The sequence below is a fragment of the Ctenopharyngodon idella genome, chromosome 16 (genome assembly GCF_019924925.1).
Source record: "Ctenopharyngodon idella isolate HZGC_01 chromosome 16, HZGC01, whole genome shotgun sequence".
Classification (NCBI taxonomy): Eukaryota; Metazoa; Chordata; class Actinopteri; order Cypriniformes; family Xenocyprididae; genus Ctenopharyngodon; species Ctenopharyngodon idella.
The window spans coordinates 30902327-30930248 of record NC_067235.1 but is presented as its reverse complement, the minus strand read 5'-3'; the positions used below and the strand labels follow the sequence as shown (position 1 = coordinate 30930248).

At 35.4% G+C, this 27922-nt stretch overlaps 1 protein-coding gene across 3 annotated transcripts; it reads left to right on the top strand.

Moving 5' to 3' along the window:
- LOC127497677 (pleckstrin homology-like domain family B member 3) lies at positions 1–27077 on the top strand. 3 transcript variants are annotated; one of them, XM_051866341.1, is made up of 16 exons: positions 1–234; positions 2632–2697; positions 6387–6535; positions 7208–7318; positions 7397–7534; positions 7624–7752; positions 8528–8695; positions 12381–12491; positions 16039–16140; positions 16244–16325; positions 18608–18779; positions 21964–22048; positions 23182–23319; positions 25003–25207; positions 26285–26370; positions 26562–27077. In XM_051866341.1, the coding sequence occupies exons 3-16, from the start codon at positions 6389–6391 to the stop codon at positions 26694–26696; spliced, it is 1809 nt and encodes a 602-aa protein (XP_051722301.1). In that variant the 5' UTR covers positions 1–234; positions 2632–2697; positions 6387–6388; the 3' UTR covers positions 26697–27077. The 3 variants fall into 3 exon arrangements, with proteins under 3 accessions (XP_051722301.1, XP_051722300.1, XP_051722299.1); XM_051866340.1 differs by having other exon boundaries at positions 3–225; positions 25000–25207; XM_051866339.1 differs by having other exon boundaries at positions 3–234; positions 25000–25207.
- Positions 27078–27922: the final 845 nt, after the last annotated feature.

Here is a 27922-nt window from a genome sequence, read left to right as displayed (position 1 = left end):
GGCCAGTGACTCGCTGAAACTAACTCTCTCTCTCTCTCTCTGCAACGGCTGAGTGAAAGTTGGAAATCCCGCTGGCCATATCGTTTCTTGTCGCTTCACATGTTACGGGAAAAGCCTGTTTAAATCCCCAGCACGGAGTTTATTTATCACTGTTGTCTCGTTATTTTGTCGGTATTTTTTATAAACAAGGACCGTTGAAGGATCTGAGGCGGAAGTTCTGGACAGGTATGATCGGTACGTATATCTGAATTTATCGATAAAATTGACGCGATTTACTTTCTCTCGAAATTACATAGTAAGTCATACTTAAGATTCAGAGATTTCATTTCTTGAGAGAAGGATTCTTGACAGGGATCTCATGTGAGTGGTTTAACTTGGGTCAAGTAGGCAGTGTCGGTTTGTAATATAGTGGAGAACCTGAATTACAGTTTTAGAAGAGGCTTGAAATATGAAATATACCATGAAATACAATGAAATATGGTACTACTATGGTAGTCTCTGAAATATTTAGGAGTAAATAAAAATAATATGATATAGTAATCATTCAACAGATTTGTATATATAAAACTACCATGGCATCATCTTCTGATTCCATCACTGAACCACAATAAGACTAGTTTACATGAAATATGTAACTTACAGGAAATATGTATTGGAAACCATAATGTGTTTTATTCACATGCATTATATTGTGAATACTGTAGCTAATTGTAAATATAAATATGTATGTTTACTGTGTCAGTTCTGCCTTAATGACGGATGTTTTCACATTGTAGTAAATTTAGAGTATATTATGTAACATAAGTGTTATTTATACAACTCATTTGCTGTCATTATTATATATAAACCAGCATTATATCAGCTGTCTAACAGCTGAGGATTTTAAACTGGATCACAGGAAAAAGTTTAGAGAAAAACAGTGTAAAATAAATAAATAATAAATTATTTGATTAAAACAAATAACAGTACAGGGTAACACTTTAGTTTAGGGTCCAATTCTCACTATTATCTAATTGCTTATTAGCATGCATATTACTAGGATATTGGCTGTTTATTAGTACATATTAATGCCATATTCTGCATGACCATATTCTACAACCCTTAATCCAATACCTAAACTTAACAACTACCTTACTAACTATTAATAAGCAGTAATTTCAAGAGTTTATTGAGGCTGCAAGTCGTAGTTAATAGTTAGTTAATAGTGAGAATTGGACCCTAATCTGTCACAATAGTGCTATAGTGAATAGGAAAAAATGTAATAATGTAATATAATAGAAACTAAATATTTTCCAAATAATATTTTAGGTATTTATTATATTATCATTATATTAATATTTCACAGTATAAGTTGGGACTTTTTACACATGAAAATATATAGCTGCCTTTTTAAATATTAAATATAATCACGAGGATGATCATATTTGAGGGTCCATGGCATCTAAAGATTGAAAACCAAATCAAACTCTCCAAATCAGTCTTCACTTCTCTTTCTTTGAATAACTAAATTAAAGGTAGGGTAGGCAATTTCGGAGAGGCTAGCAATAGCAAGCTAGCTTTGAAAGCATAAAATCCCACCCTGCCTTCAGAGCGTCTCCAAAGCCATGCCTCCTTTAAAACACATGAACACACACCGCAGAGTCTGACAAGCTTCACGGGAGATTGTTAAATTACCTCATGTCTCAAAGGACATAACCTTACAATAATAATGAACATAAACAACTTATAGAGCTCTTACTTGTACCACCTGACTACTGCAGATTTATTTCGGCAATGATAGTTTTGACATAGAAACGCATAAATCCGAGTCTGAGGACGTCACACAGGTTGTGACGGTGAGGAAATTTTCCCACCGGCTAATCGACATGTGAAAATACCAGTAATACCGGTATCACCGGGAGGGGGGCGTTCCCCTCTTTTGCACCTCACTTTTAAATCAATAATTTAAGATAAAGCGAAAGTAAAATGCCCATGGCCGCACAGGCATTCATAACGGTGTGGAGCGAGCGTTTTCAGTTAAGTTGAGCTTCCATAGGAGTGAACTGAAAACGCTCCGTGCCAATAGACTATGAATGCTGCGGATTTTACTTTCGCTTTCACATTAGCGCCAATTCGGGGGTGCATATTTTGACAGGCACCGAATGCAATGATTGGACAAACTTTTTTTGGTCCTGATACTTCCACAGAATATATATGTACATGCTTTAATATTTAGACCACTTCTATTATTGATTGCTATCAAGATGTGAAGAGAGTTTCAACAAGTATAACAAAAAGTGTTTATTAAAAAATTACCTACCCTACCTTTAACTAATCTCTTCATGCATATTCAGTGAGTCAGGGTTACTTTAGGGCCTGTGAGGTTAATCTCAATGAACACTGACCTCATCAGGTCTCATCTGTGCTCACTCAGTTATCTCATTGTTTATTTTATGATAAACTACAGAAACCTGTTACGCTCAGACTAAAGTGATGACAACCTATGCAGGGAAGACGGCTCACGTCTGAGAAAACATCTGGGCATCCTGCACCGTTCAACTGTATTTCATGAGCGTTTCACTGAAGAATGTTGTGTTGCACCTGTAATTATAACGAGGTGTGTTGAACGTATGTGTCTCATTTGTTGTTTAGTTTGAGCGGTCGGTGTGAGGAATGCTGTCCTGAGAAGAGCTTTACGCCAGAAACGGCTTTGTACAGGTAAGATATACCAAATACATATGCATCTATAATAATGATGAATGATGACGTTTTACAGCATTCCAGTTATACTGTAAAATTGATTTTGTAAAAATTAAGTAAATAAAACAAAGATTATTGAAGTATGCTTTACAAGAAAATACTATTTCAGTCTTTCAACTTCAACTATTCAATGCGGTACTCATTTCTTTGTAATTATCTATATTTACTAGCAGTTTTCAGAGTGTTTCAGAGTAAAAATTGTTTTGAAGTAAATCCCACACCAATTTTCTTTCAGTGTAACTGCAGAAAACGAACTTGTATTATCAAATTTTTTTGGCATAGTATTTTAGGTACCTCAGAGTACATTGTAAATGATCAATTGGACATGGTCATGCCATGTTATTTGGGCATTTACCATGGCAGTATTTGGGGTAAAAACATTTTTTGGACAAAAACCATGGTAATACATTAATATTTGGACATTAGCCATTTTAGTGCCACAATAGTCTTAAAGTACCAAGTAGAATTTCCATTTGTAAGTAGTAATTCAGTACCATGGTATTACACACTCTTAGAAAACAAGGTTTGTTGAGGTTCTATATAGAACTCTAGGGTTCTTGACTCAATTCTTATGCCAAAAAGTTTTTATATAAGGAGAAGTGTCTTAAATGATTGCATAATACTTTCATGTCTAACGGCTTATTTCAGTTGTTTACTAGTTATAAAGTTTGTTTATGAGCTGTTTAATTCATAAAATAATCAAAGTAAAAAAATCATTAATTAATTAATTAAAACCAAATCCATAAAATGAACCCAAATCCATAAAATGAACCCATATATATGAAGCGCCTGACAGAAGCCTTTAAGGTTCTATATAGCAGCTTTTCTTCTAAGTGTGCACCACAGTAAGGGTTTTTCTTCTGGGTTTTCATCTAAACTGGTTTTACAAGAAGATTTGGTGGAGTGAAACCAAGTCTTGTTGAATGAATAGTGGGTTTTGTGGCAGGATGTAGCAGAAATTTTGTTGACATACAGATTCTTCTGTCCGATGCCAAACACAATACGGACGGCGCAAACACAACACTGTTCCTATTTGCTGTATCGTTGAGAACCATGGAAGGAATGCTCATGGGTTAGTGGCGGGTTACTGCCGAGTCAAGGAGAAATGATTAGTAAGTCAGTGCGAACAGAGTTGGACTCGTCAGTCAGAGCCAGCGGTGGTTAGTAAATGACCAGGAGGGGCGCGTTATATAACAGGATGTTTATGCCACATTTTATCTCTACTGCCACTCCTCTGCAATTACAAATGATTATTCACTCATTAAACTCATTTGTTTCACCCATGCTGTTGTACCTGTGGCTCTTTTCTCTTACTTTCACTCTTGGGTTTCTTTTTGTTTCTTTTATTAGTGACTCAAAACTTTCACATCTGCATTTTCACTTTATCGGTTCTGGACTTCAGACCTTGCATGAATAGTGCTCACTCCTCTGAAACACAGTATGTTAGTTGGATTTTAGATAAAGAGCAGATAAGATTGTGTTGTTTAGGCTTGTAGGCGTCACATGTGGCCTAGTCTTAGTTAACCAAACTAGTCTTAACACATAGGACAGATATGGCTGCAGAACAACATCCTGGTTTTTATAACACCTAGTGAGCTGTCTACATAGGTAGCATTTTATGTTAAGATGTTTTATTTTAAAATAAAATGCCTTCTTTTAGCCCAAGGGCAGATAAGATTTTATATAATTTTATATTTATATTATGTGTGTATATTATGAATATTATTGTATATTGTATATACAATATGTATATTATTCTGCCTAATAAGATGCTTTCTTTTAGCAAAAAGCAGATAAAACTTTATTATATTATTTATATATTATTATTAGAAGTAGTAATAGTATTGTTATTATTTTATTAATTATGTATTATTATTTTATTTCTATATTTCTTCCTTTTAATATGCCGTCAAGTCAAAGAGTAGATCAGATTTTATATTATTTTTTATGTTTGTATTTTATATTATGCTGACTTCTAAAACACCCTTTAGCCAACTTTAAAAACATATATAAAACTTTATATAATATTTTTAATATATAATTATTTTATATTTCTATTTTATAATATCATGTTTTTTAATAATTTATTATATAATCTATAATATTATATATATTATATAATTTATTAAATTACATTGTATTTACTCTATTATTATTTTATTATTTATATATTATTTTATATTTATATGTTATATTATGCTGCCTTCTAAGATACCTTCTTGTAGCCAAATTATATTTTTTATATTATTTATATTATTTACTATATTATTTATATATGATTTTATATTTATATTTTATATTATGCTACCTTCTAAGATGCCTTCTTTTAGCCAAATTATATTTTTATATTATTTATATTTAATTATTTACTATATTATTTATATATTATTTATATTTAATTATTTACTCTATTGTTATTTTATTATTTATATATTGTTTTTTATTTATATTTTATATTATGCTGCCTTCTAAGATGCCTTCTTTTAGGCAAATTATATTTTTATATTATATTTTATTATTTACTATATTATTATTTTATATTTATATTTTATATTAGGCTGCCTTTTAAGATGCCTTCTTTTAGTCAAAGTGCAGATAAGACTTTATATGATTTTATTATTTTTTATTTTTTATTTTATTATTAAAATATATTTTATATTATGCTGCCTTCTAACACGCTTACTTTTAGTCAGATTGTAAGGCCGCATTGCAGAGAAGGCAGTCCTATAATGCATTGCAGCAAGTCTGTGTATTTATCATCGTCTAGTTTTGATCAACATGTAGTAAATATACATACTAAAACACCTGCTTTTGTCATGAAGGTCTAAGCTAAATTCCTGTTTAAACAAGCTATTGTGTGTGCCTGTTCAGTGGGGCTGTGGTTATTCTAGGACTCCAGTCTCTCTCTCTGTGGAAATATGAAACCGGCCTGTGACATTTTAGAGGCCACTTCCTTCTCCAGAACTCTCTGTGTGTCAGTCTGTGTTTGGAACTCCTCATATCGGAGTTTTATATTTATCCGTGTGGCTCCAGCACTCCGAATCCTAATAAGGCTTTGGCATTGGCAGGACTGATGGACAGGGCAGAGGGAGGGTGGGAAAGGGTTTGGACAATGGTGTACCGAGAGTCTGTTCCCACACTCAGTTTCGTCAGATGTGCCGTTAAGAGTGTAGGAGGGCGATACGGGGTGGAGAGAACTGAAGCTCACAGACTGGCAAATACAAAAGCTTCAATGAACACATAGAGTCCATTTACAGTGAACTGTGGCCTTGATGTACGGTATTGTGTAAAAAAACACCTGAACAAGCTACAGAAAAACCTGCTGTCGCTGTAATGTCTTTCATTTGTGCTTTCATCTTCAGCCTTTTCTGTGGTTTGTTGAAACGCATCTCACCTGAGGATTAAGAGCTGTTATGTAAAAAGTTTTGCTGATAAATCTAATTAAGAAACATCCAGAAGACAACATAAGCTGGTTACCAGTCATGTCTGAGAACAGGATTTCACTTTTACCATGTTCAGTGCATGTCAGCTTGAGCATCTGTCATTTGACACTTGTTTGCAGCCTCCCATGAGCCAGACTGAATTACTGTAATGTGTAAATGTTCCATACCTCCATACTTAACTAGTCTCCACTCCTGTTTAATTAGACATGCCCAGACACAATATGGATACACAGAGGAGCCAGTGGGAGCCTGTCCGAAGATCCCCGTGGATCATGCGAGTGGCTGTGGAGCAAAGCCCCGCCTCTTCGGGGGCGGAGTCAGACACAGAGGGTAGCAGCACAGAGAGCGAACAGGTAAATGTTATGTTGCCTTCTAAGATGCCTTCTTATAGCCAAAAAGCAGATAAAACTTTATATTATATTATATTATTTATTTATATTATTATTTTATTAGTATTATTTAAAATTTATATTTTGTATTATGCTGCCTCTTAAGCAGATAAAACATTATATTATCTTATTTTTATATATATATAATTTTATTATTTATATATTATATTTATATTTTATATTATGCTGCCTTCTAAGATGCCTTCTTTTAGCCAAAGGGCATATAAAACTTTATATAAATATATTTATAAATCTTTATATATATATTTATTTTATATATACTATTATTTTATATATTATTTTTTATATGTTTATTTTATGCTGCTTTCTAAGATGCATTATTTTAGCCATAGAGCAGATAAGATTTTATATTATTTTATATATTATTTTTATATTTGTATTTTATATTATGCTGCCTTCTTTTAGCCAAAGAGCAGATAAGATTTTATATTATTTTATATATGTATTTTATTTTATGCTGCCTTCTTTTACCCAAAGACCATATAATATTTTATTTCACATTTTATATATGATCATTATTCAGCATTGTTCAAACAGACATTTCCATCCTATAATCAGTCCTGAAACTTACCTTCCATTTCAACCGCATCGGTCTCTCATTCTTCATTTTCCCAGTATCGGGTCAAACAAGCAGACGGAGACTCAGCAAAGCACCTAGCGTCACCCTCGCTGCTGCAGCAGCGCATCACGGAGCTCGACCAGCAGAGGGAGGAGCTGAAAATAGAGGTGAGCAGAGAACAGGTGCGTTCTCACCAACAACTCACCCGTGCAGCAAAATTGACCCGTGTGTTTGCTCTTCTGCAGCTGCAGCTGGAGGTCGCCCTGCTGCGAGGGGAACTGCAGGCAGAGCAGGAGCGACTGCGCAGACACACAGATCAGCTGCAGGTGTTGCAAGAGAAGGACATGCAAAGAAAGAGCCAGCGCTTGGCCAACAGACAGAAGGTCTGTATTTGCTGTGTTCACAGCTTGATTTACACATGTTGCACAAAAAGCCTCATTTGTGTTTGAGCTGAAAACGTGCATTCCTTTAGGAGCGTGTTAAGCTGGAGGAGCAGCGTCTGAAGGTGGAGAAGATGAAGAGGAAGTGTGAGGAGATGGAGAAACAGATTTCCTCACAGCCAGAAGACCAGCGGGAGCAGATGCTGCTTCAGCTGCAACAGGTGATGACAAACTAAGGGTGGCTGATAACACAGCCTGAATTTTCAGCATCATTACTCCAGTCTTCAGAAATAATATGCTGCTGTTGTTAATTATTATTGTTGCTCAATTATTAAAGGTTTGGTAGGCAATTTTTTTTCATAAACACTTTTTGTTATACTGGTTGAAACTCTCCTCACATCCTGATAGCAATCTATAATAGAAGTGGTCTAAATATTAAAACATGTACATATATCTTCTGTGGAAGTCTCAGGACCAAAAAATGTTCGTCCAGTCATTGCATTCTGTCCTGTCCGCCTGTCAACATATGTATTTCCATACGCAGACATCAAGCAATACCCATCAGTAGGGCTGGTTATTGACACAAATTTCACGATTCGTTTTGATTTTGATTCACAAGCTTGCGATTCGATTCCGATTTGATTTGATTCGATATTGATTATTTGCTCTCTAATCACTCTCGTGGTACTTTGATGTTATATACCGATCGGTCTGCCCCACTTCAAGTCGAACACACCTCAAGATTTCGAGGATCATGTGACACTGACTTCTGACTCAACCAATCCCTTGAGTTTGGCGTCGGAAGTTGGGACTATCTGACTGACTGACCAATGACAGAGGGAAAGAGTGTTGTTTTGAAGCTACAAGTCATTATTTTTGCAATTACGTTTGGTGCAGAGAAACAAAAGCTTGACTGCATTGCGTTGTCATAAATGGTGAAAAAATTACTCCCTTATAATTTTATGAGAATTTTGTCTGTATGTGTTTTGTTTTCAGGACAAGGATGCGCTGGAAGCCACAGTGCGAACTTTTGAAGACATGGAGTTTCACATTCTCGAACTGGAAAGCGGAGTAGAAGATGAGCGAGAAGGAGAGAATGGAGAGAGCGAAACGGTCATAGAACGAGAGATAACCAGAGTACAGCACACACGTAACACATCTCAGGTGAGCTGAACAACTTTGTTTTAAGAAATGCAGTTTATCTAACTGAAGTTTCAGTCTAGTTTAACTAGATTACCAACAACTCGTCTTGAACATGATCATTTATACTCCTGTCTTGTGGAAACTATTGAATGGTTCTCATTTTATTTGCTTAAAAGTTCATGTTTATTACTATACAAGCACATCACCCTTAGTGGTGCACAGTTCATGCCAAATCAGGGTTGTGAGTCTGACTTCAAGTTGCAGTTTTCCAATTAGAATGCTAGACTTCCTGTTGAATGGAACATAGTGTATCTTTAGTACACATCAATGTTTTCCAAATTGGACACTCTGTTTGGCCTTTATGTCATCAGTAGAGGCAGACTGCCACACTGAGCATGGGCGTAAGCATTGCTTATGCTGACAGAGCAAACACAGTCACATGATGCAGTACACAAGGTAATTACGTCAGGGGCCAAAAAAGAGAGAGACTGGACTGACTGAGAGAGAGACATTGAATTGAGTCAGGTTACATGGAGCTCTATGGCAACTGTTTGCAGTGATGCTCATATAAGCTGCTTTAATTCATATTAAAATGTGTGTATATTTATAAAAATATAAAAATTAACAATATAAATTAAAATTAATATTTTAAAATATTGTTAATGTGCATTATGTATAATTATATTACACTATATTATAATATTGTTTGCCCTTTAAATTGTAATCAATCCAAATAAAATGTATATTTTTAAATAGAATAGTTTATAATTTTACTGTTTTTACTGTACTGTTGATGAAATGCAATTAAAACAATATTTTTAATATTTTAAACCCAATTTTATTTGTTTATATATGTATTTATTTCACACACATAAATGTTTCTTATGTTTTATATATATGGTTATGTGTGTGTATATAAAACATTTATGATATTCATACATAAAATCTTATTAATAATAGGTTTTTAATTAAATAATTTAGTGTTTGTAATTATTTAATAAACAGATAAAATTAATAGAACTACAATTTATAAATAATTTTAGTGCTGTTCATTTTATTTGTATATATATTAGGGGCGTGACGAGACGGGTAGCTCACGAGACGAGACGAGACACAAGATTGAGTTCACGAGAACGAGACGAGACGAGATTTTTACACAGTATTTTTAAGAAATCCTCAATGACGAAATACATGACTAAAAAATAGTCTGCAGGTGCATTTGAAATGTTTTACTAATCATCTTGTAATGAATGTCATTTCAGTTCTACTTTCTGAGTATGAATTATCATATGCAGTAAAAGACAACAATACTGAAGCACTGTAAAAGGTTTTGACAAACTCAACTGACTGGCTTCTCTCTTGTATGATTTCATATGAGTCTCTTCAGACCTTAGAACTGTACATGATTTATGAGCTTCTACAACCTTTGACCTCCTAAATGAACTCCTTTCCACAAGCTGATCATAGAAATAAAAATATAGAATATAAAAAATGGTAACACTTTACAATAAGGTTCATTTGTTAACATTAATGTATTAACTAACATGAACTAACAATGAGCAATACATTTGCTACATTATTAATCTTTGTTAATGTTAGTTAATAAAAATTGTCATTCATTGTTAGTTCATGTTAGTTCACAGTGCATTAACTAATGTTAACAAATGCAACTTTTGCATTTAACAGTAAGATTAATAAATGCTGTAGAAGTATTGTTCTTTCTTAGTTTATAACTAAAGTAGTTAACTAATGTTAAAGTTAACCTCATTTTAAAGTGTTACCATAAAAATGAATAACAGTTTTATCTTAGTCTTATTAAGAGCAAACAATAAGTGCAACTGTGCAACCATAATCAAAGTCCTCTCACAATATACAAAGTGCAAATAGAGACCATTTTTTTCTTCAATCATGATACAGAGCTGAGAGATGGTTACAACTACACAGCCCAGCCGGATATAGCTTTCATATTGGGAGATATTTGCATGCATCAGGGAGACGCTTTCAAAATGCGGGGTATTTAAATCGCATTTGAATGTGCGCTTGTGTTTACTTTCGATTTCGATTTTCGACATCCCATTCTTAATCCGTAGGGTTTAATATGGAGTTGGCCCACCCTTTGCAGCTATAACAGCCTCAACTCTTCTGGAAAGGCTTTCCACAAGGTTTAGAAGTGTGTATATGGGAATTTTTGACCATTCTTCTAGAAGCGCATTTGTGAGGTCAGGTAGTGATGTTGGACGAGATGGCCTGGCTCACAGTCTCCGCTCTAATTCATCCCAAAGGTGTTCTATCGGGTTGAGGTCAGGACTCTGTGCAGGACAGTCAAGTTCCTCCACACCAAACTCGCTCATCCATGTCTTTATGGACCTTGCTTTGTGCACTGGTGCGCAGTCATGTTGGAACAGGAAGGGGCCATCCCCAAACTGTTCTCACAAAGTTGGGAGCATGAAATTGTCCAAAATGTCTTGGTATGCTGAAGCATTAAAAGTTCCTTTCACTGGAACTAAGGGGCCAAGCCCAACCCCTGAAAAACAACCCCACACCATAATCCCCCCTCTACCAAACTTTACACTTGGCACAATGCAGTCAGGCAAGTACCGTTCTCCTGACAACCACCAAACCCAGACTCGTCCATCGGATTGCCAGACAGAGAAGCGTGATTCGTCACTCCAGAGAACACGTCTCTGGAGTTACGTGGCGGCGTGCTTTACACCACTGCATCCGACGCTTTGCATTGCACTTGGTGATGTAAGGCTTGGATGCAGCTGCTCGGCCATGGAAACTCATTCCATGAAGCTCTCTACGCACTGTTCTTGAGCTAATCTGAAGGCCACAAGAAGTTTGGAGGTCTGTAGCTATTGACTTTTTTGCGACTTCTGCGCACTGTGCGCCTCAGCATGCGCTGACCCCACTCTGTGATTTTACGTGGCCTACCACTTCGTGGCTGAGTTGCTGTTGTTCCCAATTGCTTCCACTTTGTTATGATACCACTAACAGTTGACCGTGGAATATTTAGTAGTGAGGAAATTTCACGAATGGACTTATTGAACAGGTGGCAACCTATCACGGTACCACGCTTGAATTCACTGAGCTCCTGAGAGCGACCCATTCTTTCACAAATGTTTGTAGAAGCAGTCTGCATGCCTAGGTGCTTGATTTTATACACCTGTGGCCATGGAAGTGATTGAAACATCTGAATTCAATGATTTGGAGGGGTGTCCCAATACTTTTGGCAATATAGTATATATATATATATATATATATACGTACATATATAAACAAATGAAAATAATAACACTAAAAGGATGTTTAAAATATTAAAAATATTCATTTTAATTGAATTTATTTTACTATATATATGTAGATGCCTCCATTGAGAATAATAGGAGTGATCTAGTTTTGTCACGTCATCCCACCGCAGAAGGTGAGAGCGTCAGAGCAGTGCATAGGTGCTCATTGACTCAGCTGCTCCCTTTGACAGATCTCTGACCCTGACCTGTCAGCTCAGTGTGCCGGGTGGGCGGCACCACACTGGCTTTCCTCTCTCTCTTTGAGCAGATTATTCCATCAGTGCCACACAAACCAAACCAAGAATTTCATGACTCCTTAACGCACCAGACCGAAGCTTATTGCTGAATGTGTAGTTTTCATATGAGGTTTCTGTTCATGCTGAAAACGTTTTAATGATCACGTCGCTGTCTTGCAGGAACGAGTCCAGCAACTAGAAAACCAACTAAAGGAAATGGAACAAGAAAAGGATAAATCTTTGAATTCCCTCAGGCAAGAGAGAAAAGAGCTGCTCCACAAGTCTCAGAGGGTAAGACGTCCTATACGCTTCTTCTTTAGTAAAGGTAGAAAACTAGGTTTTCACATTTTCTGAAAACGTGTGTGAAAACTTGTATCTCTGTGATCTTCTGGTCTGTGTCTCGGGTTCCTCCTTCAATGTGCGTCTGTGGGTTTTTTCACCTGTTTTATGGTGCGGCAGGTGGAAATTGTGCATCTGATCACTTAGTAAAGTACCAGAACACCTCTCATCAACCAGTGCTGTCATCATTAATAAAACTAAAAATACTAATTACGTTAGTTACAATAAATTAAATGTTTACAGAAAGAAAATAGAATATAACAAAAACATGTTTTATTTTAGTTGCGAAGTAAATTGTAATTTAGTTTAAGTTGTGAAATATTAAAATTGCTAAAGCTTAAACAGAATTAAAAAAATAATAAATAAATATTAGTTTTTCATTTAATATTAACATTTAATAAAAAAAACAGTAACACTTTACAATAAGGTCTCATTAATGCATTAACTAGCATGAACTAACAATGAGCAATACATTTGTTACAGTATTTAATAACCTTTGTTAATGTTAGTTAATAAAAATTTTCATGTTAGTTCATGATAGGGCTGCCCCCGACGAAAGATTTTTCTAGTCGACTTTTAGTCGTTCATTTATGCCATTAGTGGACTAATCGCACATTTATATTAATTTAATTACTTAATTTCTTACCAGCATACTGTAATTACCACAAGGGCCGGCCATTAACGTCCTGTACCTCACGGACTGCATGATTTCACCACTTCATGTGGAGTTAAGGTTAGTGTTAGTGTTAGGGTTAGTGTTTTTTCTGCGACTAACCAAATAATACATTTTGGTCAACTAAATCAACATTATTTTATAGTCAAGTCACCTGTATTTATAAAGCGCTTTATACAGTACAGATTGTTTCAAAGCAGCTTTGCAGTGAAAACAGGAACAGTGTTGTTCGGTGTTGATTCAGTTCTGTTGTAAAGATCATCAATTATTAAATGGGTTCATTTCATCTATAAAGCAGCTGTTATAGTGATTATAGATACACTAGAGTCAGGGAAAAAGTAGGTGGAGGAATGAATTACTGATAGGGAAGAGAGAGTCAGAGAGGGCAGGATTCCCAGAGAAGGGCAGGACCAGAGGAACTGTGAGAGAGGAGAGAGCGATAGAGAGCAGATATCCTACAAAACTCAACACACATCTGGTGAGTGTTTCTGTATGTACTTCAGGAGATGTATATCTGCTTTGTTACATCAAATTCTGGCACGTAGATGCAACATATCAGGAAAGACAGAGAGAATGTGGAGAAGGATTTTCACAGAAGACAGGATTGAGAATAAAGCAGTTGTTAACTGGTAACATGACGGACTGTCTAACTGAATTATGACTGATTTGTCTGCATGTGCGGTCTGCAGGAAAAAAAAGACGGGAATGTGTTCCTCGCAGTCGCTCATGTGTCTGTGAGTCAGAGGGAGGGATGCTTAACTTAAAGCTGCAGTACTGTTTAACTTCTGAACTACTCTGATTAGTGCTAAGTCAGTAATTACTAGTACAAGTACTTAAAGTTAAGCCTGCAGCGTTTGTGCTCCATGATTCCTCAAATCATGTGTCTTATTGAGGACAGTGTTCTTTTTGTGTCATTACTATATTATCTTAATGTTTATTAATATTTTGCATTGGTTTTTATTGTTATATTTTCCATTTTAATTTTAGTTAAAGGGGACCTATTATGCCCCTTTTTACAAGATGTAATATAAGTCTCTGTTGTCCCCAGAATGTGTCTGTGAAGTTTCAGCTCAAAATACCCCACAGATCATTTATTATAGTTTGTCAAATTTGCCCCTATTTGGGTGTGAGCAAAAACACACCAATTTTGTGTGTGTCCCTTTAAATGCAAATGAGCTGCTGCTCCCGGCCTGCTTTCCAGAAGAGGGCGGAGCTTTAACAGCAGCAACAACAAAGCTGGAGAATCTCACGCAACCAAAATGAGGATTGTCAGTAACGGTGGTTCAGCCTTACATTGTTCAAACCGGAGTCGACACTGATGGAGAGACTCAGGAAGAAGTTACAACTTTTAGAATGAAACTGGACGTTTCTGAATGGTTAGTGGATAAATTTATGAAGTTGCTGTGGAGTTGATTTAACTCATCGACTAGCATGTGCCGTCATGTTAATCTTTTGTGCAAATCCAGCGTTGAATTGACCCTCGTTTGTGAAGCAGTCCGGCGTAAAATGACGGCATGTCAACAACACTCTACTACAACAACTCTTCCTCTTCTCTAAAGCAGCCCAACATGGCCTCACCCCCTTTGTTGTGTGTTCTTGGGGGCGGGGTTTATGTACATTTTGGGGTTTGTGATGTCACTAACCCGGGAAGAAGCTCATTGTAGTCCCTACTAGCCGTTTGTTGTAGTCCTTAAAAAGCGATTTCTGTAAAAGAAAATATCTCCCTTTGCATGTTGTTTATGATCAAACAGCAACATTACACACTAACTAAAGTTAAAAAACTGAAATCATAATCAAGGACCCCTTTAAAGTTTTAGTAATTTTGTTGTTTTATTAGTTTTTTAAACATTTTTAGTAAATTAATTAATTGTAGTAAAAAATAAGTTTGCTTTTTATATTGTATTTAATTTCTGTTAACTTATTCTAATTAATGTGAATGTTTTTTAGTATTTTTATTTTTAACGATGACAGCACTGGTTGATGAGAGGTGACCTGGTACTTTATTAAGTGATCAGGCATACCATTTTCACCTGCTGCACCATTAAACAGGTGAAAAAATCCCACAGATGCACATTGAAGGAGGGATTTTCACACAAGAAGGGGAAGAAAACACCTGAAATCACCCAGAATGCCCTGACAACCATCCAGAACACCCCAATGTTTGTTTTTACTCATAAATAAAAAACGCTATTTTAATGAGACATAGGAAGTTCCCAAAATGCATGAGTTTTATGATTACAAACTGAACAACTGCCTTCTAAGATCCCTTATTTGCATGTATCCATTATGGAGAAGGACGTCCCATAATGCAGGGGTTCACAAACTTTTTTGTCAGCCGAACTCCTTTGACCTAAAATAATTTCTTGAAGCCACCTCTGAAATTTTAAGTTAATATCTAACAACACATTTGCATGTTCACGGTTCTCTGGTGGGGGTTATTGGTCACATGACATGCAGGTAAACAAATACAATACTTAATCATTTTTGTGCCACTCACCAAGTGTTTTTGTTTAAATTCATTCTAATTTTAAATTTTTAGAATTGAATGTGTATTTTTTGAGTTGATAAAAAGCTAAAAAAATAAAAATAAAGTACCTAAAAGTATCGATAAAAAAAATTAAATCTAATTTAAATGATAATTTTACCCAATATTTGTGTGTGCTTTATATTTTATGCTCATCACATTTACAACAGCAATATTCTAACGCCAAACTTTATTAAAATCTGTTGCAAATGCTCTATTTCTATGACTAACTAATATTACAACATCGGTAAGGATGTGTCTCTCACTCACATGCTAAACATTAAGGACATTTGCCTTTGTAGATTTTGAAAGAGAAGAAGCCGCTCACTGATTGGTCCAACGTCACTGGATCCACCCCCTGCATGATGTCACTCAGTCCTCTGACCATTCACAAAGCAGCACAGGTACGCTGTGAGTGTGCATTAGATGCTTTGACATCTAGACCTTTAGTGATTCATGAGTTTGCTGCTGTCAGCACATTGACTGTGTTTGAAACCATGTTCCTAGGAATCATTGAAGGAGGCGTCCAGTTTACCCCGCAGACGGAGCTCGCATAGGAAAGTCTCAGATAGACCTCTCTCTGCGCAAGGTGAGCAAACCAATGAGCTTTATTGCAATGATGCGTGTACACAAATATCTGGTGTGATGAAATGCAGTTTAACTGGCGCTCAGACGATAAGTAGGTCAAACAGCAACAAAAATTGTGCAAAACGATGAATGCACAAACAACAGGCAACATGCAAAACAACAAAACAGAAAATACAACAGCCAAACGGCATGACAGTCCTGCATGTCGTGGCTTATTAGTTGTGAAAAGCTTTTGTCAGTGTTTTCATTAAGGTGTGTCCGTGTTGCTGCAACATACTGGAAAAGCGAGTGGAGCCACTGCAATTGCACACAGTTTTGCTTTTTTGTCTCTAATAATCCTGGCAGTCTTTTATCTCATGAAGGAATCGATCAAACAAAGACAATCTTTGAAACAGTATCTGTGTGTGAAGGAGCATATGCTTCTTTACAGTAAGGATTCATTAGTTAACATTAGTTAACTACTTTAGTTAACATGAACTAAGAATGAACAATACTTATACAGCATTTATTAATCTTAATGTTAATTTCAGCATTTACTAATACATTATTAAAATCAAAAGTTGTATTTGTTAACATTAGTTAATGCACTGTGAACTAACATGAGCAAACAACTAAGGACTTTATTTTTATTAACATTAATTCAGATTAATAAGTACAGTAACAAATATATTGCTCGTTGTTATTTCATGTCAGTAAATACATTAACTGATGTTAACAAATGAGACCTTATTGTAAAGTGTTACCAATTCGTCTATAAGAAATCTTATGAGTTAATGATTGAATTATGGGACGTGACTTCATTTTATTGAACTTCCTGTTTGATACCACCTTTTATATGATGATGATGATGGGAAAAAGGATGGAAAAATACGTCCAGGACTATAAATGATGTTATAGAAAATTTATTTTGAAATATTGCAGTTGCCAAAGTTAACAGTGTGTGTGTGTGTGTGTGTGTGTGTGTGTGTGTGTGTGTGTGTATGTATGTGTGTGTGTGTGTGTTGCATACAGGTTGAGACACAGATGTGTTGCACAAACAACTAATCAATAAAACACCTATTAAGAGTGAATCAACCTCATTTCATAACTCATCATGCTGTTGCTTGATATATTGCTTGTGTTTCTCATCTCATGAAATCATGTGACCTCAAAAAATATTTTTTTATTTAGAATATAGAAAACCTTTCTTTTTAGGATTTTAAAAGATGGGTAAAATCTCATTGTCATTACTGTAAAGGCAACACTTTGAGTTTTATAATAGATCACATTATTTATTTTTTATATATAAACTTTTCTAATAAGGCGTAGACTTCAAACATGAGATCCAAAAATGAAAACAACAGTGCGGTACATTTTAAATATACAGAAATAACAAACAAAATAATGTAAAAGATCCCTGATATGTGAAATACAAGAAAGCTAGTTAAAGGGGAGCTATAATGCTCCTTTCACAAGATATAAGTCTCTGGTGTCCCCAGAATGTGTCTGTGAAGTTTCAGCTCAAAATACCCCACAGATAATTTATTATAGCTTGTCAAATTTGCCCCTATTTGGGCGTGAGCAAAAACACGCCGTTTTTTTTTGTGTGTGTGTCACTTTAAATGCAAATGAGCTGCTGCTCCCCGCCCCCTTTCCAGAAGAGGGCGGAGCTTTAACAGCTCGTGCTTCGGTTGCTCAACAACATCAAAGCTGGAGAATCTCACGCAGCCAAAATGAAGATTGTTAGTAACAGTGTTCAGTCTTACATTGCTCGGAGTTTTTGTTGTAGTCCTTAAACAGCAAATTCTGTTTAATATCTCCCTTTGCATGACCTTTGAGCGGTGTAACTTAACAGATGTTGTTTATGCTCTAACAGCAACATTACACACTAGCGAAAGTTAAAAAAGAGTGAAATCATAATCCCTTTAGGTCAAAAGATCACAGTGGTTACAACATGAAGACATAAAGATTAATAAACTAAATAAAAATAATAATAATAATAAATAAATTAAAAATTTACAGAAAAATGATACAGTGCATTCATACAGACCAGTATAAAGTGATCATGTTCCCAAATCCAAGTGATCTAATACATGTTTCTGTATTTTTTTAAATAAATCTAACTTTTGAACTAAGTCATTATTGGTAAGTCATAATCTTTCAATGTATAATGTTCACCAGCTTACTTAACCACACATTAAATGTTGGAACCACGTCCATTTTCCACCATCTCATTGCAACAACCCCATAGTACATAGATGATTGAATGTAAATGTAATGTGTCCCGTTGCTTTCATTTGTCAGTGTTAGTGCGAATGACTCCAGACAGACAAACCTCGGAGGCTCTGTCGCCTCGCCTTCCTCATCCCACCCACAGACTGAGTAATGGACATTGTAATGGGCTGAGATCAGCGCAGAGCGATGGGAACGGCTCTTACGCGCCATGCAACAGTGCCAACACCTCCCGCGCGCCCAGGTGAGTGGCACAAAACTGCAGCCAGGCTTTGTTTTTGAATTATAATACTAAATCATCTGTATGGGTTCTTGTAACAGGTGTGTAAGTTCTTGTAACAGGTGTGTGTATACATGGGTGTGTGAAACCTTTTATTTGAGGTGTATGAATCTGAGGTTTGTGAGTAAACATATTAAACTGATTGCATGTGGGTGAATTCTGTGAAATCAAAGGAACAGTTAAAAAGAAATTAACATTTTTCAGTCATTATTTCATTCAAACCTGTATGCTGTCATTGATACCCTGAAACATAATAGGGGAATTTTTACACAATTTTTGCACTTTTTATTGCAGTTTGTTTCCATACAACAGCAATTTCCAGGACTGTCAAATTTCAAAGGACAAAATACACCATAACAGTACCATAAAAATAGTCCAAATGACTTGTGTCTTCTAATCTTCTGTTCTGAGTCAAAGGATTTGTGTGAGAAATAGACCTAAACTAAGTAAATCAGATACTAGTGAGTCATGTTCGGTTATGACGCATGTACACCAATAAATCACATCAAACCTGGCACAAAATTTCATTGCTTGGCCAGAAGGGAAGATGTTTAGACAATAATGGCTTTAATTAAATTCAATTTCTCTATCTCTATATTATAATGTAGTATTATATTATACTATATTACGCCCAGCAATATATATGAAGTTGTATATTTAAGTATATCCAACTTTATTCAGATAGATACAGTACACTCACATAAAGCGATATATACTTTATATTAGGGGTTGAACGACTTCAGATTTTTTAAAGTTGACATTTATGTGATTAAAGTCGAGTCGACGTCGCGAGATCTTGCGTTTTTTCCCCGATTTCACTGCCCGCATCTTGCGTCTTTGAAAGCAAAAAAGCGTTCTGTGTGAACGAGCCCTAAGTCTGAACCTCGAGGCGAGCTGAGGTTGCCTTGTGCACAGCTATGGCATATGATATGACGCTGCCCACAAATATTTCTCCTACATAACAGCTTATTTTTATCAGTTCTTTTTCTAAATCAGATACAGATAATGTAGCACAGTAAAGATTACACTTATATGAATGCATAGTAAGAGAGCGAGTGTGTGAATTAATTCTACCTGGCAGCTTCTCTCTAGTGAAGCTGTGGGTTTTAGTTACTAACAAATATATGCTAGAACTTTTCAGTTTCTAAGCTATTTTATTGATAAATCACAGAACAGAGTTCACAATACATTTCTGCGCTACTAAATGATTCTGTGAGCACGCGCGATTTGCGCGCTACTGTCTATGTGTGTGTGCGTAATGTAACAGCGCAGTTTAGAATGGCAGTTAACTTAAGTGTACAATAAGCTGTTTAAAACAAGCATTCATCCGATCAATATTGAGAATCCAGATGGTATAATCAAATATATCTTGTGGAGCGCTATTGGAGTATGCATTTATTTGTCAGTAACTGTTGGATATGGAGCGAAAATGTGGACTTTATCCTGCTGCACCCTCTATAGGCTATGACCAGCGACTAGTCGACATCATGCTTAAAGGGTTAGTTCACCCAAAAATTAAAATAATGTCATTTATTACTCACCCTCATGGCGTTCCACACCCGTAAGACCTTCGTTAATCTTCGGAACGCAAATTAAGATATTTTTGTTGAAATCCGATGGCTCAGTGAGGCCTCCATAGCCAGCAATGACATTTCCTCTCTCAAGATCCATAAAGGTACTAAAAACATATTTAAATCAGTTCATGTGAGTACAGTGGTTCAATATTAATATTATAAAGCGGCGAGAATATTTTTGGTGCGCCAAAAAAACCCAAAATAACGACTTATATAGTGATGGCCGATTTCAAAACACTGCTTCAGGAAGCTTTGGAGCGTTAGGAATCCGCGTGTCGAATCAGTGGTTCGGAGCGCCAAAGTCACGTGATTTCAGCAGTTTGGCGGTTTGACACGCGATCCGAATCATGATTCGACACGCTGATTCATAACGCTCCGAAGCTTCCTGATGCAGTGTTTTTGAAATCGGCCATCACTATATAAGCCGTTATTTTGTTTTTTTTGGTGCACCAAAAATATTCTTGTCACTTTATAATATTAATATTGAGCCACTGTACGCACATGAACTGATTTAAATATGTTTTTAGTACATTAAAGGATCTTGAGAGAGGAAAAGTCATCGGATTTCAACAAAAATATCTTAATTTGTGTTCCGAAGATGAATGAAGGTCTTACGGGTTTGGAACGGCATGAGGGTGAGTAATAAATGACATTATTTTCATTTTTGGGTAAACTAACCCTTTAAAGCATCACGGCAGAGCATTAAAGTCGACTAGTCGATTAGTCGGTGCAACCCCTACTATATATACAATATATATATATATATATATATATATATATAGCAAATCTCAACTGCTTAATTGTTTGTATCATCACAAAATGTAACTACACTGAAACGATGGTAACCTAAAAATGGCTACATCTAAATTAACTAGTTCTATTCAAGTCAAAAATATTATTTAACATTCTAAATTTATTTTTTAAACCAGCAAAATTCATTTTTTTGTGTTAAATCAGGTAGAAATAGCTCTTTAAGGTAGCAGTTGCAGGTTGTCACTTTTTACAGTGCATATTATATTAAAACTGGATATAGAAGTAAATCCAACTTTATTCGCATACACAGAGTACACTCACGTAAAGCAATATATGCTATATAGCAAATCTCTACTGATCTGCTAAATGAAACTATAAGTCATGAAAATATTTAGATATATACATTAACACCATGATTTTCTGTAAAGTTGCTTTGAAACGATGTGTATTGTGACTCTTTTTGATCCACTGAATGACAGCATATGGTTTTGGTATGAAATAATTACCATTTTCATTGTTAGTTCATGTTAAGAAATGTAGTTAACTAATGTTAACAAATGGAACCTTATTATAAAGTGTTCTGTAAGTAATGATTGTGTTTGTTGATGTAATTATGAATGAGAGCTCTGGCTGGTTCTGCTGTGGGAACATTTTATTTTTTTATTAAAATCCACTTATTAACAAACAGAAATAAATATCAGAACCACCTCAAACTAGAGTGGAAAAGATAAATAAAATAATTAAAAGAAAATTAAAGTAAAATACAACAATAATAATAATGCAAAAAAAAAATCTGATCACGTGACCTTTCATCTTTGCAGCCCTCAGAGCCTCTTGGATTTGGTTGAGATCGAACGGAAACTCCGAGAGGCCAAAGCAGAGCGGGAACGTCTGCTGAAAGAGAGAGTGAGTTACTGACCCGACACAACCACAACAATACTGATCATAGTATCACTGAAAACTTACAAAACCATAAAATACAAGAAGAATTGACCCTTGGTCATCATCAGTGTTAAAGAGCTCACAAGAGACTTGTGTTTGTTTGTTCTTATAATATCATTTCAATGCTGACTCTTGTCTTCAGCTGTGATTCGGGTGCATATGATCATGTCTTATTTTTAGACCAGCCACACGATTTTTCATGCAGCAGTTCCATAAATAACATTTACCTTTGCATTTACTCATTTAACAGATACTTTAATCCAAAGTCACATAGAAAGATCGTCTGATCAAGGTTATTCGATCTAAACGCAATTATTTGAGATATCCGAAATAATTGTGCAGTTTAAAATTCTATCCCATTTTGCCAAAGAATATAAAAAACACAAAGAAAGTTAAAGGTCTTCCTTCATACGAAATGAAGGTTTGTGGGTTTAATCAGACTGCATTATATTATATTATATTATATTATATTATATTATATATTATAAACTAATTTTTATTTATATTTTATTTACATATTTTTAATTCATTTAACAATCTCTTTTTCTTTCTTTCATTTTTCTTCGTTTTTCATTTTTGTTTTGTAACTGCCATTTTGACTGTTTATGTTGCTCTTAATTAATTAAAAAATATATATTATTTTCACAGCATTAAATTAAATTATATGGGCCTATTTTTTATAGCTTTGTTATAGATTTTTTTTATTTATAGTTTTTATTATTATGTATGATTCCAAGTACAAAAATAACATATTAGGCTTAAACTGTAAGTGACATAAAAAAATTAAATCATTAATCGCATTTATTTGTATGAAAATTAATCATCTGCACAAAATTCATGATCGACACAGGCCTACTTTGAAATAAGGAGCATTGCAAGCAGTTTGCCATAAGAGTCAGCAATATCCTTAGACACAATCCCATGTTTCACATTAAATTAGGACACAAGCTAGAGATGAAGTGAAAGTTATTATTGAGCGCTGCTGACTAAATTTGGCCAGTTCATATGTTGTTTTTCCACCAATGAAAATATTTCCAAACGAATCCAATCTAACACAGACTGACGGCAGTTTCTCGTCTCCGTTTGTCTCGATGCAGGAGGAGCGTCAGCGGCTGTTGGCAGAGCAACACAGACAGAAGGAGCTGCAATCTTTAAAAATACAGACGGATGAATCAAAACTAGAGCCACATGCTGAGGAGCAGCTGCAAACAAACTCACCGCACAGGACGCTGGAGGTACGTCTGATGATTATGAGACTACTAAAATAAAATACACATTCTGACATCATTTAATCACCCTTAATTATTATTTTCTTACTTTCATGAAACACAAATGGAGACAGAAGGCAGAATGTCCGAGCTTCCGTTTTACATAAAATGAAAGTGGATGGTGATAAATACTGTCAAACTCAAAGTCCATATGACTCATACTTTATATTCCAACTCTTCTAAAGTCATATGATGCTTTGTCAAGTTAAGTCACATTTATTTATATAGCACAGATTGTTTCAAAGCAGCTTCACAGTAATAAACAGGAAGATAACAGTGTTAATGTTGCAAAATTAATTATGAAGCAAATTCAATTTCAGTAAAGCAGCTCTACAGAAAACAGTTTCATTATTTAGCTCAAGTCGGATTTAATGTTAATTCAGTTCAGTTCAATAATACCGTCAATGTTGCAAAGTCAATTTCAATTTTGCTGCAGTCAATTTTAATTTCAACTTTGCAACAAATTCAATTCAGCTATAAAGCAGCTCTACAGAAGACAATAGTTTCATGATTCAGCTCAGTTCAGATTTAGGCCCTGTTTCCACCTTGTATTAAGATGCATTTTCGTCAATCCGATCACAAGTGGACGACGCTAAACACAGGTGTAAACGGGGTCTAAAATGCTTTGAGCTTGTCCACTTTTGATCACTTCCAGAGGTAGATGAAAACACATTTGACCGGATTGCTTTCGTAGCGTAAACGCTTATGTGGTCAAATGTGATCGAACAGCCACTAAAAGACCACCTACTCTCCACCTACTGACTTCATGTGTAAACATTATGAGAAGTGCGCTAGACAGACAGGATTTAAACTTTGTCGGCTGAAGACCCAAGTTTGATTTGAAGACGAAATACATACCAAGCACAATGTTCTCTCACCATTCCTGATTTCTAACACACTCACAGCGTTCGGCCGGTCTTGCGGATATCAGAGCTGAAACTAAAGCTGCTGCTCTCCGTATGTTTTTACGTCATCTCCAGGCGCGTTCATATGTAAACTGTGTGAGCTTATTTCGATTAGATCGAAAGATCTGAAAAAGCTCATACATTTACCCGCCCATAAACCCTCCCCTCGAAGAGATCAGGACAGAAGTGGTTGAAAGTGGACAAAAGAGACGCATTTAAACACCAGGTGTAAACGGGAATGCGTCTCCCTCGTCTACTTGTGATTCGATCAGCCAAAACGCATCTTAATACCAGGTGTAAACAGTGCCATAATGTCAAATCAGTTCAGTTCAGTAACAGTGTCAATGTTGCAAAGGTCATTCAGTTAAAAAATTTTGATTCAGCTATAAAGCAGCTGTACAGAAGACAATAGTGTTGATATTCAGCTCAATTCAGTTCAAGTTTTGTTCTCATCTGATAGTGACAGTGCAGTCAAATTGATAATATTACTGAATATAAAGTGTCTTTTGTGTGACCTCAAAATCATTCCTTCTGCTATGGATCTCAAATCTAATTCATGCCTGTGCTCATTCAGATTTTCCCCTCATTAAATGTCATATATTTTACTATTTTTAACTCCATTCTGTAGAATCTGTTTGTCCCCCCAAAATCAGCACATAAAATGCTGCGTGTTTCCATCTGAGCATTTGTATTTTTATTTCGATTGTGCTTTAATTGTGTTTATTTCCTCTTGTTCGTGCAGCAGGGTGTCCCGCTTTCTCTGACGGCGAATTTTGACCTGCGCGCTCACGTGGAGTCTCTGGGTCACAACGTGACGGGGTGCATGGGAGTTAATTTGTCTCCCCGGCGGTGTGGCGGTTTTCTAACCAAGCGTGGAGGTCGAGTGAAGACGTGGAGGAGGAGGTGGTTTATCTTTGATCTGGACCACCAAAGACTGGCATACTACACCGGTGAGGAAAAGAGTGACACGTCACACAGAAATAGAGCAAGAGAACATATTAACACATCCATTAACACAGAGTTTACCAAACGCGGGTTCATGAGTTCATGAATAGCTAATAATTATTAAATCCAACCTAACAATGTAATAAACACATAGGGCTGCACAATTAATCAAAATAAAACTCAAATAATGATTATCAAATCAAAGGCTAAGATTTAATAATTAATTCTTTCCCCACCATTGATGAGTTATCTCGTCTTTTATGAGACAGCACTTCCCCACCAAAGATTTCATGTCTTTCCGTGTTTTCACTGTTATACGCTATGGGGCGCTATGACACACCTTCTGAAAGAGTACTGAATCTCTTGATCAAAACACAGGCGAACAAGGTGCAGAAACAAGTGATAGCATAAGTAAGCATATGCATATGTAAAATCATCAACATTAAACAGCATATAAATAGTTAAACAACTATGTTCAGATATTCATACAACAAAATATTCTGGGGTCCATGAAATTTTTGTGAAAATAATCAAAAACAGTGGCAGGGAATAAGTTAAAGAAGTATATAGTCTGTTGTTATGTGTGTTTCAGAGTTAAGAGCAGCATTATTCATTAAAATAGTGAACGTGACTACAGTGGTTCAACCTTAATGTCATGAAGCGACGAGAATACTTTTTGTGCGCAAAAAAAAAAAAAATAATGACTTTATTCATCAAACTCGTCTCTTCCCTGTCATTATCCTACGCAGTTTTCATTCAGAGACAGAAATTTAATTTTTGGGTGAACTAACACTTTAATAGTTTTAGTTAACTATCATAACCCTGAATGTGACCATTAACCAACATCAGAGAACCGTGAACATGCAAATTTGTACTTAAATTATTGAAATATTAACTAATCCTAGGAGGACTGCAAGAAAATATTTGAGATCTACTGGGTTCGGCTGACAAAAAGTTTGTGAATCGCTAGATTAACCTTTCACACAAAGTATTTAAAGTGTATCCTACACTTCAGCTGAAATCTGATGAATATCTGCTGCTTTCTCATTGAAATCTCAATGTTCTTCTTGTTGTTTTCTCAGAACTAGATGAGAAGAAACTCAAAGGGGTCATTTACTTTCAGGCCATCGAGGAGGTTTATTACGATCATCTACGAACAGCTACAACAGTGAGTTCATACGCCTCCTCATATGGAGGAAAAACAGACCACAATCTTAAACGACAGACACAAAACTGTAACCCTAACCCTAAAATCACATAGTTATTGTATAGCAGTATAAACAGTTTTTTGACACATTTCTGTATTTCCCACGCTGACTGTGTTTGTTGTAGTAACGTTTCTCATTTTGTCATTCTCAGTCTCCGCGGCCCAGTCTCACCTTCTGTGTGAAAACATACGAGCGGCTCTTTTTCCTCGTAGCCCACAGCGCTGAAGCCATGAGAATCTGGATGGACGTTATTGTGACTGCGACAGATGAGCACAGCAGATACTGATGAACACTAGAAATGATGCTGAACACATCCTGACACATGATGAGACCTGTAGATGAGATCGCTCAGGGACTTTAATGGATGCCACAACACAAGATGAAAGCGAAAGTCAGCGGAGTGGACCGTAGGAGCAAAGGACACTGCGATAAGGTGTATAAACACTCATAAACAGATGGTCAGTGCCGATACTGACCTTCAGTAGGTTTGTGTTCTGCTGCCATCTGCTGTTACACTAATAGAGCACATCACACACCTCATGGAGGGTGACTTTGTTTTATGTTTCTTGCACATTATTTATTATTGTTATATATTCATTTTTGTCATGTCTTTTGAAATTTTGGGGTAAAAATCCTGCAAAGTGTTAATAAACATTTACATTCCAAACAGTGTGTCAGAAGTACCTTATGTAATCTTATACAGTAGTTTCATCAACTACTAAACCATCAGCTCAGTTATTCTGTGTACAAGAAACAGCCAAGGAGAAATAAATACATAAATAAATTACATTAAATTAAATTTAAACCTAAAGGAAAAACAAGTTTGACAAGAAAAATATGAAAATGCATTTTCTAATAAGACTAAGATGGGGTTTATAAAATGTTTCAACAATAAAAATGAGTCCTCAAATATTTAGTTCACTTAAAATTAAACTTTTTTAAGTTGTTTAAATAAATATACCTAAGGAAAAAACAAGATTTATTTATATTGTAGCAACTCGCACATAATGTAAAAACTGCACATAATGTAATAAGTATTACATTATTATTGTAATAAAATGTCCACAATGTAATAATTTTCTCAAAACTTAATAAAATCTTGAGCTCATAATATAATAACAATTTTAACATTATGAGAAATGTATTACATTATGAACTCACCAAAAACATATTTTCATAATTGTAATAGCTTTTGCATAGAAGCCATGGAAACACCAAAGATGCTTTAATAAATTATGTATTTTATTAGACAGGTGATCGAGCAACTGTTTGGATACATTTATCAACAGAAAACAAATCATTGTTATATAGCTCAACACCATTAGTCTTATTGTTTGAATCGCTTGTTTTTTTATTTACCATGAATACCATGTTTTTACCATGCCTTAGAGACAACACTATGAATGCACAGAATAATGTTATAACTTCCAGCACACTCAAATGTATTTAGTATGATTGTTTTAACCATGTAAAACAGCGCTCCATTACCCCACATACACAACGAAAAGAGTG